The 20,661-nt window shown below is 29.3% G+C and overlaps 1 protein-coding gene across 2 annotated transcripts in view; it reads left to right on the forward strand.

Annotated features, from left to right (window-relative positions):
* Window positions 1-20,661, forward strand: part of LOC111697855 (glycine receptor subunit beta) — a 44,732-nt gene that overhangs the window by 18,669 nt on the left and 5,402 nt on the right. For both annotated transcript variants that reach the window (XM_023467993.1, XM_023468001.1), the window contains exons 7-17: window positions 314-382; window positions 896-957; window positions 2,600-2,666; window positions 2,769-2,842; window positions 6,452-6,515; window positions 9,982-10,020; window positions 12,870-12,942; window positions 14,130-14,206; window positions 15,920-15,986; window positions 16,155-16,231; window positions 16,820-16,898. In XM_023467993.1, the coding sequence (XP_023323761.1) occupies window positions 314-382; window positions 896-957; window positions 2,600-2,666; window positions 2,769-2,842; window positions 6,452-6,515; window positions 9,982-10,020; window positions 12,870-12,942; window positions 14,130-14,206; window positions 15,920-15,986; window positions 16,155-16,231; window positions 16,820-16,898 (748 nt within the window). The remainder of the gene's footprint in view (window positions 1-313; window positions 383-895; window positions 958-2,599; window positions 2,667-2,768; window positions 2,843-6,451; window positions 6,516-9,981; window positions 10,021-12,869; window positions 12,943-14,129; window positions 14,207-15,919; window positions 15,987-16,154; window positions 16,232-16,819; window positions 16,899-20,661) is intronic.

Below are 20,661 nucleotides of genomic sequence, written 5' to 3' on the forward strand. Positions count from 1 at the left end.
AAAAGTTATATTGTCCCCCCTGTTTTAATATATTTGAATAATATACTGGATAAAAGAGCGTAATTGAATGTGAATGTTAACAATATTTGTTTTGATCTATACATTTTTGATATGGAGCAATGTTTGTTAAGATATATGTAAAATTGAAAAATAAACAATGTATGTTTACATCAAGAAATGTAAATAGTAAATAATGGTTGTTAATATTTATAAATGTAAACAATAAACAATGTTTGTTTATATCTATAAATGTAAACAATAAACAATGTTTGTTTAGATCTATAAATGTAAACAATAAACAATGTTTGTTTAGATCTATAAATGTAAACAGTTTAAGAAGAGGGAGATTGTAACTGATGTTGCTGGTTTAATAGTCTGGAAGGTAAACAGGGGGGAAATCATAATTCCAAAAATTTCAAATAATTTTTTATTGATAATTGATTAATTGTTTCATTATGGGTTATAATGTTCACATTAATTGTCTCATTTGACATGATTTACTGCTGCTCCACATACATCGTGGTTTCTTTACTAATGATCAAAATGGCCTCTAATTATAATTTAATGAAGATTAAACATTAATTCTTTATTTCTGCGGACAATTTCTGGAGAAAATTAAATACATGAGTTTACCACTGTGTTTGGGATTATGAATATAAATTAAAGGATTGTTCACAGATATAAAAATAAAAATGATTCTCCAATATTTAAAATTAGGAACGACTTTTCCACTAAAACCCACTCTTTCTTTGGTCAGAATACTGCAGATCACTGTATTACACACCCTAAGTTCAGTTTAGAGTGACACAACTGCGCTTAAGGATGTCTCTGAAGGCGAGAATGTTTAGATATAAAGATTTGATTAGGATCATGAATATAAGACATTTGTGTTTAGGATCGAAAACTACTGTATACTGTATCAACAGAAGTAGTCGTTGACTGCCCCATGAAGTTTAGGTAACAATAAACACCATAATTTGTTCACGCTTTAACAATATAATATATAGTGCTCTACTTTTTTACTCTACAGAGGTTTGGTCCATCACCATCACTGAATTTTGAAACTTTATATATTTTTGCTTATCTGTGTATACACCCACCCCTTTTAGAAAGGCAGCTTACATGTTATTTTGTTCTGATAAATGGGTGGAAATGGGATGGAAAAAATCAATATGTTGGCAGTCATTCCCAAAATGATATCTGGGCTAAAGATATTTATTTTCACTTGGCATCTTCAAATATTTTTGAGTCAATCATTTGTTTAAAGAAATAAACTGCAACAAGTCTTCAATATCTAATACAGTAGAGGAAGACATTCAAAACTTTTCACAAACTGTCATGTTTCTTTGGACACCCTGCACTTAAAAATATGTTTTAAAATGAACAAAAAACATTCTTTTCGTGAAAGTTATATCTCTTTTTGTCTAAGGGTAAAATTCTCAGATTTTGGTGGAGCCTTTAAAAGACCTAAAAACTAAAAAAGTTCAGTAAAAGTTATTGTTCCAGATCTGTCATCTACAGTTGTAAATCTAAAAAAAGATCAATAAAAGTTATATTGTCCTAGATCTGTCATCTACAGTTGTAAATCTAAAAAAGTTCAATAAAAGTTATATTGTCCTAGATCTGTCATCTAAAGTTGTAAATCTAAAAAAGTTCAGTAAAAGTTATATTGTCCCAGATCTGCTACAGTTGTAAATCTAAAAAATTTCAATAAAAGTTATATTGTCCCAGATCTGTCATTTACAGTTGTAAAACTAAAAAAGATCAGTAAAAGTTATATTGTCCCAGATCTGTCACCTACAGTTGTAAAACTAAAAAAGTTCAGTAAAAGTTATTGTTCCAGATCTGTCATCTACAGTTGTAAATCTAAAAAAGATCAGTAAAAGTTATATTGTCCTAGATCTGTCACCTACAGTTGTAAATCTAAAAAAGTTTAGTAAAAGTTATATTGTCCCAGATCTGTCATCTACAGTTGTCTTTTCCAGAAATCCCAACTTTAGGATTTTTGACCTAGAAATGTAAGATAGTAGCGCAAACCGGGTTTAATTTTTTTTTAAAGGGCCGGGGGGGATGATTTGATAAAAAGATTGTAAAGATAGTAAAATAAGTAATCTATATTAATTAACAATTCATCATAAATTTCATTTTAAATTGAATTTTTTATACTTGGTTTTAAATCTAAAAATTTTATAAAATCTACAACATACCTTGTTAACAAAGAAATTCTTTAATTTGCCACTTTCGTCCGTTTCAGGGATCTGCCTCACCCTTTTTCTCAGCATAAAAGAATTGAACACTATCCACAAATTAAAATTTTCTAGTCCCTAAATCTTTGCAACCTCAAGGTGTAAATCCTTGATATTTCAAACTTTAATTAATTCATCAAACAGTATTTGAAATATCAAAGATCTGCAACATCAGGTTGCAAAGATATATGAATTATAAAAATTGAAAATGTGGCAGGTTTTTAGTCACTTTCCTAAATATTTGTGTTTAGTGCCTACCCCCTGGATCTAAATATTTGTGTTTAGTGCCTACCCCCTGGATCTAAATATTTGTGTTTAGTGCCTACCCCCTGGATCTAAATATTTGTGTTTAGTGCCTACCCCCTGGATCATCAGCGATGTAAGTTCCTTGTAGGTTCATACATACACGATAATACTCAGGCAATCATTAACAAATCAATTCTAGAAAACATCTTTTTTATCTTTTACAAACAAATAAGAAAGAAAATATTAAAAGAAGTTTGTTAAAGTTTGTTTGCACAGATTAGTTTCTCTGGGAAGTTTGTACATGATATAGAGAACCAGCGAGCTCAGCAGTACATGATAAACTGTACAGAGTAAGTATGGTTTACTTTTTTCTAGATTTACATTTCAGTGCAAATTTTATCTCTAAGGAACCGTGTAAGCGTAATTTTTTGTAATTTTTGCTGCAGTACTGAACAATTAGTAGCAAAAACTCTATGTTAGTGACTAACAAGTAGGGTATCGGAATTTCGTTGCGCGGAATTGCGCGCAAATGTTCTATAATTACGCGGAACTGCGCGGAATTGCGAAGAGTTTACAGGGGTGACAATTGCGCGCAAGTAAAATCCACTTGCGTTGGAAACCCAACTTACAAGAGTTTCTCAGCACTGAATTTTCCCTAATAGATAAAAGAATATTTCTCATACTTTGTATGACAAAGGTTTAAGAGGTACCTTTTAAACCGGAATTTAAATCAAAGGTCACTTAAAGTTTATCACAATATCATATTTTTCTTAAAGATAAAGTTACTGAAAGAGTTTCTCTTCAAATTAGCTTAACAAAAACTGAACCAGAGCTGAAAACTTTAGAATGAAATATCCTTAATCCAGATTACTTAATCTGATTATCCAATGGACACACTTTTGATTTTCTTCTTAAACTGTTCTTTCTTGGATATAGTAGAGAAAAATCAAAAACCGGTTTTATAATTTAGAGAGTCCCTCCCGTTTCTGTATATAATCTTAAATCGTGCGCAAAATTTTAAATTTATCGGCTTCATATACGCGACTCTGATTGGTTGAATTTTATACACTTTTCAGGATACAAGTACAAGATTAGGTTAGTATCGATATTAAGAAAAAGAGAGGATCAAGCACTAATCTCAATTCTAAAGTTTTCAGCTCAGTTCCGATTTCCGAATAAGTAAACATTCCCTTTAAGTGGAAAATAACAGAGCTTCTAGACAATGAGAATATTTAAGTATTTTATAAACTTTATAAATTCATTTATACTATACAGATATTGTATTTATACTATACAGATATTGTGTTACGTTTGCTTTTAAGAAACTTGACATTCAAGCATGATAAAACTATTCATTTCTGCAAACATAAGAAAGCTTTTTCTTCAAATTCTTTCTTTTCATCAGGTCTAGAAGAGTAGGTAGTAATTAGAAATAGCAAGATTATTTTATTAACCTTTTAAAGTTTTTTTTTAGACCAGAAAAATCATCAAGGTTCCAACATCTTAAACTGTCTTCTGTAAAAGTTTGCTTTTATGATATTTTACAAAAATTTTTGCAATGAGAAACAATTTAAGGTTTTTGGTTCGTTATTTGCAAATATCTTATCTCGGGGTTGAAATTTGCCAAATTGTAAAAAATCACATTCACAACATGTTTAGAAAAAAAATGTTGAAGTTAAAGAATATTTTCAACTAAGTTAAAATAAGTGATTATTTTAGCTCACATTTGTTAGCAATGAAAAGAAATGTGATTTTGATGAGAAAAATTTAAAGAAACATGATAGTGTTGAAACATAATATTTTTGCTAAATGATATTTTTAATTTATATATCTATATTGGTATATTTTCAAATCTCTAAGCTTACCAGTAAAAAAAGGTAAACCTCTCAAGAACATTAATATATTGTGGGGTTGCGTGTTGGCAATTCTTCTCAAAATCTGCTGAATTTATCTTTCTAGCAATCTACCTATCTATCTATCTATCTACCTATCTACCTATCTATCTATCTATCTATCTATCTATCTATCTATCTATCTATCTATCTATCTATCTATCTATCTATCTATCTATCTATCTATCTACCTACCTATCTATCTAACTATCTATCTATCTATCTATCTATTTATCTATCTAACAGTCTATCTATATTTTTATCTATGTTTTCTCTCTAACTATCTATCCCTTAATCTATCTATCTTTCAAGAAGTTCAGTTTAAACGCTTTTTAAAAGTTACAGGTCGTCTTTAACGTATCATCCTTTTGAATCGAATCGAATAATTCCATTCCAATTGATTCGAAGAAAAAATACAAAAACATGTAGATATCTATCTGCACTCTCCCAATAATATGTGGATACATCTTAAATGTCGGAACCTTTACAATCTGCTACTACAGTCTACATATTATAGGAGGGAGGGATGAATGTATGTAGACAAATTTGATATCGACAGATCACTAATATAAGAAGAAGGATTCCGGAACATATTCTTGTCCACACAACATTATAGTTTCAGTAGAAGTAAACATTTCCATTTACTGATAGCACCGATTGAAGGATTTAACTCTGATTGGATAATGAGATAAATAGAAAGATAGATGTTACCGCCATACTATTTCTATTGGCTCAGAATAGACACCAAACACATGACTGAACCCTGATTGGATCAGGTGATAAACCAACCTGAGATAGGAAACATATTAACGTCATACGTGAAATCCAAGGTTGTATAGGAAGGTTGGTTACTCTGGATTCGCTCCAATGTACGGAAAATATCGTCTCTTAAGATAGATATAAAAAAACATCACATGACCTCACTCTCGCCTCTATAGTGACGTTATATGAGGTTTTTATCTATCTATCATGGGAGACGACTTTTTCGGTACATTGAAGCGCATCGGGAGCAACCAACCTTGTTGACATCTGGTAAATTCTTCAATATTGAGATGTACAGCTTCAAAATAAGGTTAAAAACAAAGTCAGATAGATACGCAAACTTATAAAATAATAATAAATTGATAAAGTAATTTTATTCAAAAATCAATGCAAAAAAAGGTGTTCAAGTGTCGCTTAAGAAGATTTAATAAATTTTACACCAATCAAATATAAATAAACGTTGCATAATTCATATATTTTGAAGATTTATTTTTTATCATCATCAAATTCATTGACATTTATCACAAAATGATTTTTTCAGCAATTAAAAAAAAATAACATAAGCAAGAGGCGGGCAGCCATCAGAATACAAAAGAAATACGGGACAATTTGAATATTGCACGATGTAAGGTGCAAATTGTATTAGCATGCGTTGATTGAATAAGATGGAAAACATTGGTAAACTGTTAAATATGTTTACAGCTTCACATTGATGGAATGTATTTTATTTTATTGAAAACTGATATGTCTTAACCATACAATTTCAGTTTCCTTGCCAATACTGCGGTATACATATATATATACAGAAATATATTTAGATACTTATATACATGGATACAGAGTCTTTAGATATATCCAGATGCTTTGATGCATGGATATATAGATATATTTAGATAAAGACATACATAGATATATTTAGATACAGAGATACGTTCATAAACATAAATACATAGATACATACCATATATATATATGTATAAATACAAAATATACATTATCCATACATAAAAGAGATTACCTTATTAGAACAAAAAAGTTTTGTTGTTATATGTTTACAAATTAGTTTGGGGTATCGTAAGAAGCAATATTATCGAAATTGACCGAAGTTTGTTCGGCTCATTTTGTTGCTTACTTCTTATTGGTTAAAGAAAACAACAAGTTAACAACTAATTAAAAGAACAAATCAAATTACATTTTTTAAAATGTGAAAACAAAAAAGCATACCAAAAACAACGACTTATACATCTTTGTCCGATCTTATTTGTGGAAACTATAATAGTTTAAATAAAAGTATTTTTTGTTCAGATTAGATCCAGCAGATAAAGTTATATATTGGGCTAACAGAACATACTGTCAAACCGGTTTCCAGGTAAACAAAAACAAGTTTTATATAAACAATAGATAAGTTATAAACAAGCAATAATTTACAAATAATAAGTTGTCAATTAACATACTCTTTTTTAATTCACTTAGCTGCTTGTAAAAGCTTGAAAAACAAGCAGAGCAGATTTTATGTAAACAATGAAACCGTTGTTATACAATGAATCGAAATAAAATCGTAGTAAAACAATTTACAAATAAGGTAAAACATATCTATGTAAAAAAAAGATTGGTTGCCAATTTTATCGGTGAATTAAACTGAGGCATTTGTGAATTCGATTCCTCGGTGAAATAAACTGATTCAATGCTGAAATAAATTGATTAATTGGTGAATTAAACTGATTTATTGGTGAATTGTACTGATTCATTGGTAATTAAACTGATTCATTGTTGAATATGATTCCGCGGTGAAATAAACTGAGCCATTGGTAAATTAAACTCATATATTCATTGGTGAATTCGATTCCTCGGTGAATTAAACTGTTTCATTGGTGAATTATACTGATTTGTTGGTGAATCAAACTGATTTATTGGTGAATTAGATTTAGCTATCAACGAGAATGGTAGCCGGCGAAACACAGATTTCAGAGACAAAAGTTCCTGGCCTAATTAACTGGTTTCTGCAAGTAAAATAAACTGGTTCTTACACGTAAAATAAACTGGTTCTTACGCGTAAAATAAACTGGTTCTTAAAAGTAAAATAAACTTGTTCTTAAAAGTAAAATAAACTGGTTCTTAAAAGTAAAATAAACTGGTTCTTACAAGTAAAATAAACTGGTTCCTGCAAGTAAAATAAACTGGTTCCTGCAAGTAAAATAAACTGGTTCCTACAAGTAAAATAAACTGGTTCCTGCAAGTAAAAGGAACTAATTCCTGCAAGAAAAATAAACTTTTTGTATGCGTATTTTTTTGTAACCTCAAACCTGTACCCATATTTCAGCTCCGATACAATTGAAAACCAAGCTTTGATTAAAACTTAAAAACCTGTTTACATTGTACCAAAGAAACCTGTTCTATGTGTAAACATAACTTTGTTTACTGAGCAAACAATAATAAATGAGAGAGTATACAACACCAAGGAATGTTTAGAATGTAATTTTTCTTCTGATATCTTCTTCATTTCATTAATAATACTTTATCAGACTGCTGCAGAGTTAATTTTACCATATCTCTGGTTTGCAGACTGCAGTGTTAGATGAGGATATATCTATTAAGATGAGGATTTGTCTATTACGATAAGAATTTATATATTAAGATGAGGATTTATCTATTAAGTTAAGGATTTATCAATTAAGATGAGGATTTATCTATTTAGATGAGGTTTTATCTATTAAAATGAGGAATTATCTATAAAAATAAGGATTTATCTATTAAGATAAGGATTTATCTAGTAAGATCAGGATTTATCTATAAAGATAAGGATTTCTCTATTAAGATAAGGATTTATCTATTAAGATGAGGATTTATCTATTAAGATAAGGATTTATCTATTAAGATCAGGATTTATCTATAAAGATAAGGATTTATCTATTAAGATAAGGATTTATCTATTAAGATGAGGATTTGTCTATTAAGATAAGGATTTATCTATTAAGCTAAGGATTTATCTATTAAAATGAGGATTTATCTATTAAGTTAAGGATTTATCAATTAAGATAAGGATTTATCTATTGAGATGAGGATTTATCTATTCAGATGAGGTTTTATCTATAAAAATGAGGAATTATCTATTAAAATGAGGAATTATCTATTAAAATGAGGAATTATCTATTAAAATGAGGAATTATCTATTGAAATGAGGATTAATCTATTCAGATGAGGATTTATCTATTAAAATAGAGGAATTATCCATTAAAATGAGGATTTATTTATTCAGATGAGGGTTTATCAATTAAGATAGAGGAATTATCTATAAAAATGAGGAATTATCTATTAAAATGAGGAATTATCTATTAAACTGAGGAATTATCTATTAAAATGAGGAATTATCTATTAAAATGAGGAATTATCTATTGAAATGAGGATTTATCTATTCAGATGAGGATTAATCTATTAAAATAGAGGAATTATCCATTAAAATGAGGATTTATTTATTCAGATGAGGGTTTATCAATTAAGATAGAGGAAATATCTATTAAAATAAGGATTTATCTATTGAAAGGTTGGTTCAGCTCAGATTTAAATGTACATAGAGTTTGATTGTTCTTCTCATGAGAGCTCTTCAATAAAAGAAGTTAGAATTGAAAATATAAAACATTTTAGTCTTTTAGTTTGAAGTGATTCATGATATACTCAAGTAAAAACAATCATAATAAACTCGAGTAAATACAATCATAATAAACTCGTGTAAAAACAATCATAATAAACTCGTGTAAAAACAATCATAATAAACTTGATTAAAAACTATCATAATAAACTTGAGTAAAAATAATCATTATAAACTCGAGAAAAAACAATCGAAATAAACTCGAGAAAAAAACAATCATAATAAACTTGATTAAAAACAATCATAATAAACTCGATTAAAAACAATCATAATAAACTCGATTAAAAACATTCATAATAAACTCGAGTAAAACAATAATGATAAACTGGAGTAAAAACAATCATATTAACTCGAGAAAAAGCAATCATAATAAACTTGAGTAAAAACAATCGTAATAAACTCTATATAATAAGGCTTGGTGTAGGACTCTACTACTACTGCAAGTTCAAGAAAAAAAACTTGGCTTTTCTCTGATTTTGGCACACAGATTCTTTATAAAAAAATAATTGTGAATTACTATTTACTCATCTACTCTTATCACTTATTGTAAAAAGTACATGCACTTTGTGAAAAGTCATATGAATATACATGTACATGTACACTGTACATAAATATTCTGGCGTACATGTACATTGAACATCTCACTATAGACTTATACCTAATATATAATATTAACAGCTATCGCAGGAATGATTAGTTTCAATTGTGATTTCTCCAAAAAACTGAGCAAACCCGAGTTTTTCAGGCTACTCTGGGATATCGTCGTTTTCAGATTGGTTGTGTTGTAATAAATATCGTGTAACATGATATCTGCAAACCTAAACTACCTTGTACATTACTACATTATCTACGTTTGTAAACTTCTAAGTAATATCAATTTTTCATTTGAATTGTGCTTCAAATGAATATATAGCATGATTAGCTTAATTATGTCATATATAATGACGTGCATCTCAATTGAGTCTATATTAACTGTGCTGTAAATATGTAACATGATTGTCTTAATCATGTGATATAGATAACGACATAGGAATTGTAATTAGGTCTATGGACTTTATCATATAAACCTCAAATACATCAGTTGATATAGAGAGAAGAAGAAGGATTGCGGATTAGTACTGATAGTTAAGTGAAACTAAATTGAATTAAAATCAGCTTCTGTATCAAAATAAAAATAACTTTTGTTCAGGTTGATCTTGTGAGAAGAAGAACTCCTGTTCTACTCCAGGTTTACCCATTTTCTTAGGCGGGGAGGGGGAAAAGAGGGGAAAAAAGGAGAAGGAAGGAGAAGGAAGGAGAAGGAAGGAGAAGGAAGGAGAAGGAAGGAGAAGGAAGGAGAAGGAAGGAGAAGGAAGGAGAAGGAAGAGGGGAAACCATTTATTTATATCTTTAAGTAAAGTGTGCAGAGAGAGGGGGGGCAGATTTATTCTCCGAATTATCTAAGTTTATTGTATTGTTCAGATAAAAGAAAGTTTCACTTCATTAACAAAATACAAATTTACTGTTCTGTTTCCAGAAGCTTATTGTCTACCATCATTTCTTCTTTATTAGCTCACTTCTTGTTGTTACTTGCTAAAAGTCGGTAATTAAAAAGAAAAAAATGATATTGCTTAGGAAGTGAAATAAATAATTTATTTGGGAAAATCCTTGAAAAATAATTCGTTTGTTTTAGTTTAAACCTGAGATCGGAGCTTTTGTACATATGGAGTTAATCAATAGTTAATCTTGAACGCTTAATCTCGATATCCATTTATTGGTACTTTTAAATACTTCAGTTAAAATTATTGATCCATGACCACAACGGGATATCGATGATCTACTTAAGATGGAGATCAATTCATGAACCTGAGATTATCAATACAAAACTCTTGACTTCAATTTCAAGCAGAGATGTAAACCATTATCTAGAGGATCTATACAAATATTCAGTTTTGCCACAAAATCTAATTTTTAACCATTTTTTCACACCTGTCACTCCTGTATGCCGAGTCCATTAGCGCCTGATCCAATCAGGGTTCAGTCATGTGTTAGTTGTCCTCTGAACCAATAAATAGTATGGCGATAACAATCTATCTTTCTATCTATCTCATTATCCAATTAGAGGTATTAATCCTTTAATCGGCGCTATCAGTAAATGGAAATATTTACTGAAACTATAGAGTTATCTTTACAACCCAATGTCTAAACCATTTAACATTTCAAACTATAAAGTCTGTTTGATCAAAAAGTCTAAAGAATCATCAGGTTGCGAATATATGGATGAGACAATTTTAGTTCGTGACAAAAACTCAATTCCTTTTTTTCAAAAATTAGCATTTCCCATTTTTAATAAATATGTGGTGAAGTTCTTTCTTCTCGGCTTGGATTTAAAAATGAAAGATAAATTTGCTGATTTGGAATTCATCTCCAACCTGCATATATTTTATCGATTAAGATATTCAAACTTGCGGAATTCTCAGAATTAAAAATTTTGCAAATGATAAAACTTGAAGATATAATAAATAACATTTTTACAGCTTACTTACAAAAAATAAATAATATTTCTGTATATTATATGAATATGGGTGTAAGTGTGTGTTTACACACTGATGGTGTGAAACCTAATAATTAATATAGAAGCTTACCTTATCATAACAAACAAACTTCATCTTGTACAAATATTTACTTAGAATATATTAATTTACATAATTGTTTGTTTATGTTTGGACCAGGTCTATAATTACCATTGGCAGATTTAAGATACATGTTTACCAATTCAAATAACAAAATGTTTATTTTGTAACATTAGGAACAAAAAGGGGGTATCATCGACATTTTGATGAAAATCAACCATTAGCGATTCACAACATTTAATTTTATTGTTTCTTTAAGAAATATTCTGACAGATTATAATAAGTAATAATAATTAGAATTCAGCGAGAAAGTTTAACGGTATTGTAAAAAAATTATAAATATATAAATACTTCGCTGTTAGGACCCGCATTTTCTTTTAAATATTCACAAATTTGTTTGATAAACCTTGTAACTTTTCTGTATTAGTAAATGTCGAAATGTCATACGAGTTTCAACAAAAAATTTGGGCCAGATCAGTTTAGCCGTTTTGAGGTTTATTGGACACATAAACACAGACAGGCAAGCGAAATTTATATATATATATATATATCCCAAGAAAAGAAGCCCGATTGATTCAATTGTTTTGACGTTTTTGGGCACAAACAGACAAACAAGTGTTTTCATCATTTTAAGAAAAACTAATTTTTTTTTCTTTTTTTCCCCCAGCTTAGAAAACTTTCAACGTTGTTTCCAATAAACACAATTTTGAGAGAGAAGAAGGAGAAATTTACAAGGTTTCAGTTCTTTAAGAAAATTTTTACACGAAATTTGTCTTTATTGATATGGATAAACGAAAATACTGAATATATGTAACTGGTAATAATAATAATAATAATAATAATAATAAAATGCATTCTGTGTAACTTTATTCTACAAAGGAATTTAGTCTTTGTCATAAACTCAGATTTTCTAATCCCTATCTTTGCCACACAATGTCGTAGATTTTAGATATTTAAAATTTTGAATTTTGTTGGATCAAATAATCTGAGTTTGAAATACCAAAGATTTACACCGTCAGATTGCAAAGATTAGGGAATTAGAAAATTTTGTTTGAGGGTAAGACTCAGTTTCTTTATAAATATAAATTTTCTTTTTCTGTGGATTTATCTAATTCAATTTGTTTACGAAAGGTGAATCTGCTTTCTTCGATCCTCCATAATAAAGCAATATTACAAAAAAATGTTGCACACTTTTCTGCTTTTATCAGTGAATTTCTTAAGTTTAGCACCGTCTGCATTTTGTTAAAGAATTAGGAGAGAAAATTTTTAATCCTGCCGGGGCGGAGTTATGTGAGGTTCCAGAGAAATTTTTACCAAAATTGTTTCGATGTTTTTTTTGTGATGCAAATCTAGACAAGGTTATAACAACAAAATAGGGTGAATATCTATAACCATCTGGTATATTTGTGGTAGTAAGCTGGATATATGTATAGTATATATTATAAGTTTATATATATATATTTAGGTGTATCTACCCTCTGGTATGTTTGTGGTGGTAAGCTGGATATCCTTTATAGTTCCTCCTGAAGTTGTCCCAGGTTAGTTTATATTAAGATAAGGGTGCTCTCCAACACTTTGCCATAATAACACTAATTTATTAAATTCAGAACGCCAAAGAACAATGTGTCTTCTTTAAACGCTCACATTTTTTGCCCCCAACTCCCTTTATATTTATCTTGGAAAGAAAAAAATTATTTGAGAGAAAATAAAATAAATTAACACTGGACTAGAGATCTGAGTTTACGTCATTATTGAAATCTTTTCTAACTTTCTTCAAGTTAAAGCTAAATAAATAGAATTGTAAACTATTGGATTTAACTATTTTCCAACAGGGAATATATATATATTTATATATATATTTTATTAAAAATATATACATTAATGTATATATTTTTAATAAAATATTGCTGGTTTATTGCATTAATAAAATACTTAAAAATCATACAGTAGGTGCAAAACTAATGAGGCATAGAAATTTGCAATAAAAATTAAGGTTTCAAAGATAAAGTTACTCAAAACTGTTTATTGATCTTAAAATCATAAAATCAATCTCCTCTCTTAGCAAAGTTCATAAAAAAAGTAAAGGGACCTTTGTAAATTAATTACACGTGAAATATTTGAAATGTTTTTGTAAAATTATATTTTTGAGAATCCATATAGGATTCTTCACGAAAAAAATCCACGTCTATTACAAAGGCTTCTTTGTTTTATAGTAGATGTTCCTAAAAGTATAAAAAATTTTCTAAAAAAAAAATATTTCGATTTCAATATAATGTTTGGGATTATAGTGCCGGTTCTAGGGGTGGGGTCAATATGTAATTATTCATAAATAAAGCTACTTCAAAATTTTAAAAGGATGTATACTGTATTATATATTTGTAAACTTTTGTTGTATATAAAGATATATAATATTTATCTATTTCAGGACTAATGGCTCTACTGGAAACCCTATTCCTTGTCCTGTTATATATATAAAGATATATAATATTTATCTATTTCAGGACGAATGGCTCTACTGGTAACCCTATTCCTTGTCCTGTTATATATATAAAGATATATAATATTTATCTATTTCAGGACGAATGGCTCTACTGGTAACTCTATTCCTTGTCCTGTTGTATATAAAGATATATAATATTTATCTATTTCAGGACTAATGGCTCTACTGGTAACTCTATTCCTTGTCCTGTTGTATATAAAGATATATAATATTTATCTATTTCAGGACGAATGGCTCTACTGGTAACTCTATTCCTTGTCCTGGTGAATATATTCAACTCTGTTACTGCTAACGCTCCGAAGGTGAGAAAATTTAACATGCATTAAGAATTGTAGAAAAATCTTTTCATTGCCTTGTCAACTATAATTATATTTTCAATTTAGATTTTCTTTGTTATTACTTTATACAGAACATATTTCAGCACGGAAGTGTATGATTTATTAACTAAAGATTGAAACACTTTTAGCTCGTAAAAACTTAAATTCAACACAATTAGTGCTTTTTTCCTTGAACTCTCGTGTGCTTTTGGTAAATTGTAACCTTTTTATTTTGAAGATTTCAACACTTGAAATAGTTATTACGTACTATTTAAACCAACAAGGAGTATTAGGAAAAATCCAGATCATGTTTCTATTCCCACCTAGGTTGTCAATATACAAAGCGTCCCACATAGTTTAGTATCTCCAAGCTTAAACGTCGAAATAATGCTCTGATGGTCTAACAGAATGCATAGCTCTTAGCTTTAAGGCATTGGGTTGCAAAGTTATAGGGATTAGAATATTAGAGTTTGTGGCAAAGACTTAATTCATTTGTAAAATCCTTCAGTCAAATTTCATAATTCTGCCGGAAATCGCAACTTTGAGCCTTTTACGATCAATCATGATAAGGGACACCCTGCAGTAAGATTACAACAAATTAACAAAGCGCATATACCGAAGTTCTGTAAAGTTGCAAACAGAAATTGTGCCCTGTACACAAGGAAAAACAAATAAAATCTGAAACACAAATTGATTAAAAGATTGGAACATCTTATTTTGCTCCATAAATGCTGGGAACAATATAATTATTCTACTCTTAATGAGAACTAAATATCTCGACTGGATAAAAACTGTAATCAGACAAGGAACTAAGAAAGTTATTTAAACAAAAAATATAAATTAAACGATAGAAAAGGATTTCGGACTGGAAACGTTCCATCTGAGTTATTTTTTTTTGGGGGGGGGATTGGAGGTATGTCCCTATTCCTGAAAATCGGGGGAAAGCCCCCCCCCCCTGGATATATGTGGTGGAACTGGAAAATAGCAGGGATTTGATTCGATTTTAACGTGTAGTTTTAAAAGTGTTTTGTATTATTTTGAATTCATGAATATGACAAAAATAATAAGTAAACCTTTCTCATCTTCCTTAGAGAAAAATCATAAACAATATTTTTCTGTTTGTCAATTGAATATTGTATATCTTGACTGAATTACGTGTATAATATAGTTCTGTTGAATGGGAAGACGACATTTACAAAATGTTCTGGATTTTATAAAATATATGTTGTTAAAAAGATGATTAGTTTTGACTGTGCTGAAAACTTTAGAATGCAGAATCCCGAACAGCCAATCAGAAGCCGGAAAATTTCCAAATTAAAAGCGTCCATATTGGATATTCAGATCAAGCAAGGGTATTAAGGGTATCCAATTCTGAAGTTCTCAGTTCAGTAGCTAGGAATTCAACTGCACTCGAATAATTACTGTTTTTTATGTTAATATAGACGATTTTAAATCATAATTTGTGTCTATGATTTAGATGTCTATTTTTTTTTTTGGGGGGGGGGTTTACTGTACATAGACGTAGAGAATATTAAAGTTGGGCGTATTTAGGCAGAAGGGTCTGACAGCTGTACTGTACTGTACTGTACATACAGGTACAGAATATTAAAATTGGGCGCATTTTGACGGGGGGTCTGACTGCTGTACTGTACTGTACTGTACATACAGGTACAGAATATTAAAATTGTGCGTATTTAGGCGGAGGGCCTGACAGCTGTAGAAACTTGGGTAGTTTCCTGTATTATCCACGTGTTTGGAGTTCTAGGAACTATATATATATATATATATATATGCGATCTTCAAATCTGAATAAATATCTGAAATATTTTGAATATATTAAACATGCACAGCATGGATAAGAAAATATTATGAACATTTGTGAAAAGATTGTTTTAAAAATCCCCCCGAGCTCCCATATATATATATATTATAGCTGAGTACGCTCTCATACTCAAAATAATCCAATCTGAGAAGAGGAGAGATGCAAAATCAAGAAGATCTTTTCTCAAGGAATCTACAAATCAATCAATCAATCAATTAACCATTCACTCAATCAATTAATATATTCGTTAATTATTCAATTAACCAATAATTCAATTAAATAACTAGTTGATTAACGTCAATCCTTTAAATCAGTTCCATTTAATTTGCTATAAAAGTAATAAAACCAGTCGGAACTAGTCCAGCTACACCTCTCTGTTCCTAAATTCAAAATTATGTATGGTTGTGCATAATAAACTTAAAATCATAATAATTTTGAAAAATAATTTAAAACACAACTGACAAAATAGTCTACAACAAAAATTAGAGAATTCAGCAAGAAAACTCTCAAAAAGTATTTTACATAAATATTAGGTGAATTTTTTTTGTTGATCTTTATATCATGTCTCATGCAAAGAAAAGAAAGGAGTTGTGTATATTTATTTGATATAAAATCATAAAAAAATACATTTGGTAGTTTTGCCCTGACCGCGAAATTTGTTGTTACGCTTGTTAATGCTGAATTTTAGGGTTAATAACTTAGAGATGGAAGGGTTTATAATTGAAAATATTCACCTCTGCTCTGTAATTAATGATTTGATTGTTGAGTATTTTTAGGCTCTCAGTAGTTTAAACAGTTCTAACTCCAGCCACCAAACTGAGAAATCAAATGGAAAAACAATCCGGAGAGATTTAGGAAACCATAATATTAAATAATGTTGAATAGATTCGGATCTGACAGGGATCCATGAATACGACTATAGTTGTTAGTTTTAATATTCAGTTAATGATATAATTCTAGCAATGTCACTTCTATTCTATTCCACTAGGTTTCTACAGTTCCAGGGTATTTCTAATAATTATCTTAATTTTACCTTTTTTGCTGATCTTGCGAGAACTTTTTTTTGGATATCCATAACAGTAACATTTTAGTATTTTTTCCGGAAATTATTTTTTTTGCTTAGAATTATAAATCCTGACCTGACCTAGCTATGGACACCTTAGAAAAAACTTTGGGAATTACCAGATTTTTTGGGTTTTGATTTTGACGTTTATAAGGGTACCATACATGGTGTATGAAATTTGCTCCGTCAAATAACACCGATTTTTGAATAAAAATGTGTTTGCTCCATGGTATTTATTAATCTTTTGGCTTCTTGCTGAAGAGGCTAGCTTTGCCCAAAAAATTATATTTTTCCATAAAATTTAAAAAATTTAAACCAAATTGAGAAAATTCCTGTAGTTCTACCGAGTTCGTCAATCAAAATCAGAGACAAATCAGTAAAAGGGGTTTATGAGTTATGATCGGAAATACAAACAGACACCCAAACAAATATTAATACTGTATATATATAGAACTAGCTGGAGGGCCCGCCATTGCCCGTGGAAAAAAATAAAAAATTTGAAAAAAAAATTTGAATTTTTAAAATAAATATTTACTTTATTCTATAAGATGAATGAAACGCATGGAAATACTAAATATTTCCTCGGGCCCATCGGATATTACGGCCAAAGAAGCACTGAATCTAAATTAGGGAAACTTTAAGTAAGCTCACTAATCATAAAAAAATTCTTGAGTCTATTTTTGTTTATGTTGTGTTTTTACAGTTTTGACGGAAAAGGAAAAAATAATTTATAAAAATTTATGCTTTGAGTGACCTATTAATGCTGTATTCTTGACTTCATAAAAATTCAGTACATTTTAGCTTTTGAAAATATCAAGCTATTAAACCTCTTAACATTTCTGTTGGTTTCCATCATTCAAAGCAAACAACGAAGTCAAAATCGCAATGCCGGGGTAGTGTGGGCTACCCAAGAGTGTCCACACCAAATTTCAGCCCATTCGGTCCAGCCGTTTGTCCGTCTATGGTGACATATATAGGAATGTCTAGTTTTATTATATAGATTAGTGACAGACAAACTAAAAAAACAACCAAGGCAAATAATATGTAAATATGGAAAGATATTCAGATTTAGAAGTTAATCAAGTCAAATTATGAATAATGATGCGTAAAATTTTCAATCATCTGAGATTTCTTGAACGAGAGAACATTGACTTAAACAACTTTTGTGCACTGAAAAAGAAAAAAATACGAAACATCTTTATCTCATAAAATAATTTGAATGACTTTTATCGTCTTTGCTTTAGAATTCCACGTGTCGCTTTTTATATAATTATTTTTATTATAAATATAAGATCTCTTAAATTACAGTCAAAATTGATTTCATAGAATGTGCATTATTGGTATAATCATTAGAGATAATCAACTTTTAACGTTTTGTTCTTTAAAGTTAAAAGTTGAAGAACGATTTGATAAGATCATTTCATGTTTAAGTAGAATAAACAAGTTTCTCAAATTTACTATTTATATAAAAAAATAATTGACCAATAAACAAAGGGATTTTTTATATTTGTTAACAATTTTAGTTTAACTAGACTTGCTAATGCTAACGATTTCTAAAACTTATTTTTTTTGCTTTTATAACGAACCGTGAAAGGTTGAGCTCGATTAATAGATGCGTTTTATAATTCAAGGGTAATTAAGCGTAATTTTAAATGACTTTCAATTTATAAGTGGCATGTCGAATCTATAAGTGGCATGTCAAATATAAGTGGCATGTCGCATTAATAATTGGCATGTCGAATATAAGTGGCATGTCGAATTTATAATTGGCATGTCGAATTTAAGTGGCTCGTTTTTTAATTTTAAAGGAATTTCAGAAGTCACCACCAAATTTTCTGAATGTTCCAACATTTTAAAACTGAATTTTGTAAAAGTCTGCTTTGCTTTAACTTAGAAAAACTTTAAACTAAGAATAAAGATAAGAAAAAAAAACATTTTTTTTTTGCATTTGGGGTAAAATTTTTCTTAATGTATATCAGGTAAGTAAATGTTTAAAATAAATATTAAGATTTCTAAAACTTCTCATAATTTTGATGAAAAGTCCCAAAACCTTAAAAGTTTCTTAAAAAAGGGCAATCATTAATCACAACAGTACCACCCTTTAAACTTAGAACTCTTTATACACATAGTGTACACTAGCATACGCTGTGATCTCATATACATATTTCCGGTTCTAGAATTTAAAAAAATCACAAAACTTCATATATTAGAAATTTTTAGAAATGGGAATGCAAATTTAATTTTCTTTGTCTCCCGGAAACTAGAAAATAATATTTTCAAAATATGAAACTTCTTGCAAACATTGTTATTGACAATTACAAGCGTTTCTAAGGATAAAATACTTAAGCACTGAACCATCCTCGATCAAACTAAAGCTTAACCCTAAAAAGGGATCTGAATCTATGTACAGACTGGCCTTGAGGTTGAAATGCATGTTCAAAGCCCAATTTTTCATGAACAGCTCATTAAAAAAATAGATCGATAGCTTTAATAGTTTGGGCGCTAGGGAGGGTTGAAAAAAATGGCACAAAAGGTTAAAAAAATGTAAAAAATAATTTTTTGTTTAAAACAAATATCAAAGTGGGACACATGTTTCTACATTCATTTTTTAAGGGATTTTCAAAAATATAGTTTTTAGATCTGTAACTTTAGTCATAGAAAAGTTATGCATAAAAAAAATTTACAAAAAATACTTTAAATTTATATTTATTCAAAGTAAAAACTTTCACGGTGATAGTGTCAAAAATGAGAGTGCTAGGGTAAAACAACTAGAGGGGAAGGGGGTACAAAACGCCCCCCCCCCCCCCGCCTGTTTAGGGTTAAAGCAAGGGTCGGAATATTTAAAGTTTTGTCCTTCTGACTCTTAAACTCGCCTGTTTGTTAAAATTGAGGCCGGCGCGACCCATGTTTTTTATTTTTATATAAAGATGAATTATCGACCTCCCTAATAATCTATGGTCTTTAAATGTTTTCTGCAGGTTTAAATAAACAATTTTCAATGTGTTTTTTGTTATCATTAAAAATTATAATTTAATAATTTTCATGTTCATTGCATGTATAGTCATTATTTTCCAATTAATGTTTAACCTTTTTTAACTGATTAATCATTTCAAATTTTCTATTGCGCTGTTACAATCTTTTTACTTCATTTAATTATATTTTGATTTTCCCTCCGGTCTGATATTAATAATTTATTTTTTGCTTTCTATTTAAACTGCAAAAAAAGAAATATATCCTTTTAGTTAAATTATTTCGTTGTGCATTTGAGCAAACAAGTTTGATATTATAAATTTTAAAATGTTTCTACTTGAAAACTAATATGGACATCTGAAGGGACTGAAACTCGACATAAACCAGTAAATCTGTGTTCAGATTAATCTTAAAGAGAACATTAATAAAATGAACGTAAAGGCCGTTCTTTATTTTTTTCAATTTGACCCGGAACTGTGCCTTTTTTGTTCTAAACGAAATCTTGTATTTTTATCAAAAATATTTTTTGTAACATCTCAGACTTTTAATGGCCCTCTTAAAATTTCAAAAACTGAAACTTTTTAA

This window comes from Eurytemora carolleeae, unplaced genomic scaffold (genome assembly GCF_000591075.1).
Source record: "Eurytemora carolleeae unplaced genomic scaffold, Eaff_2.0 scaffold89, whole genome shotgun sequence".
Classification (NCBI taxonomy): Eukaryota; Metazoa; Arthropoda; class Copepoda; order Calanoida; family Temoridae; genus Eurytemora; species Eurytemora carolleeae.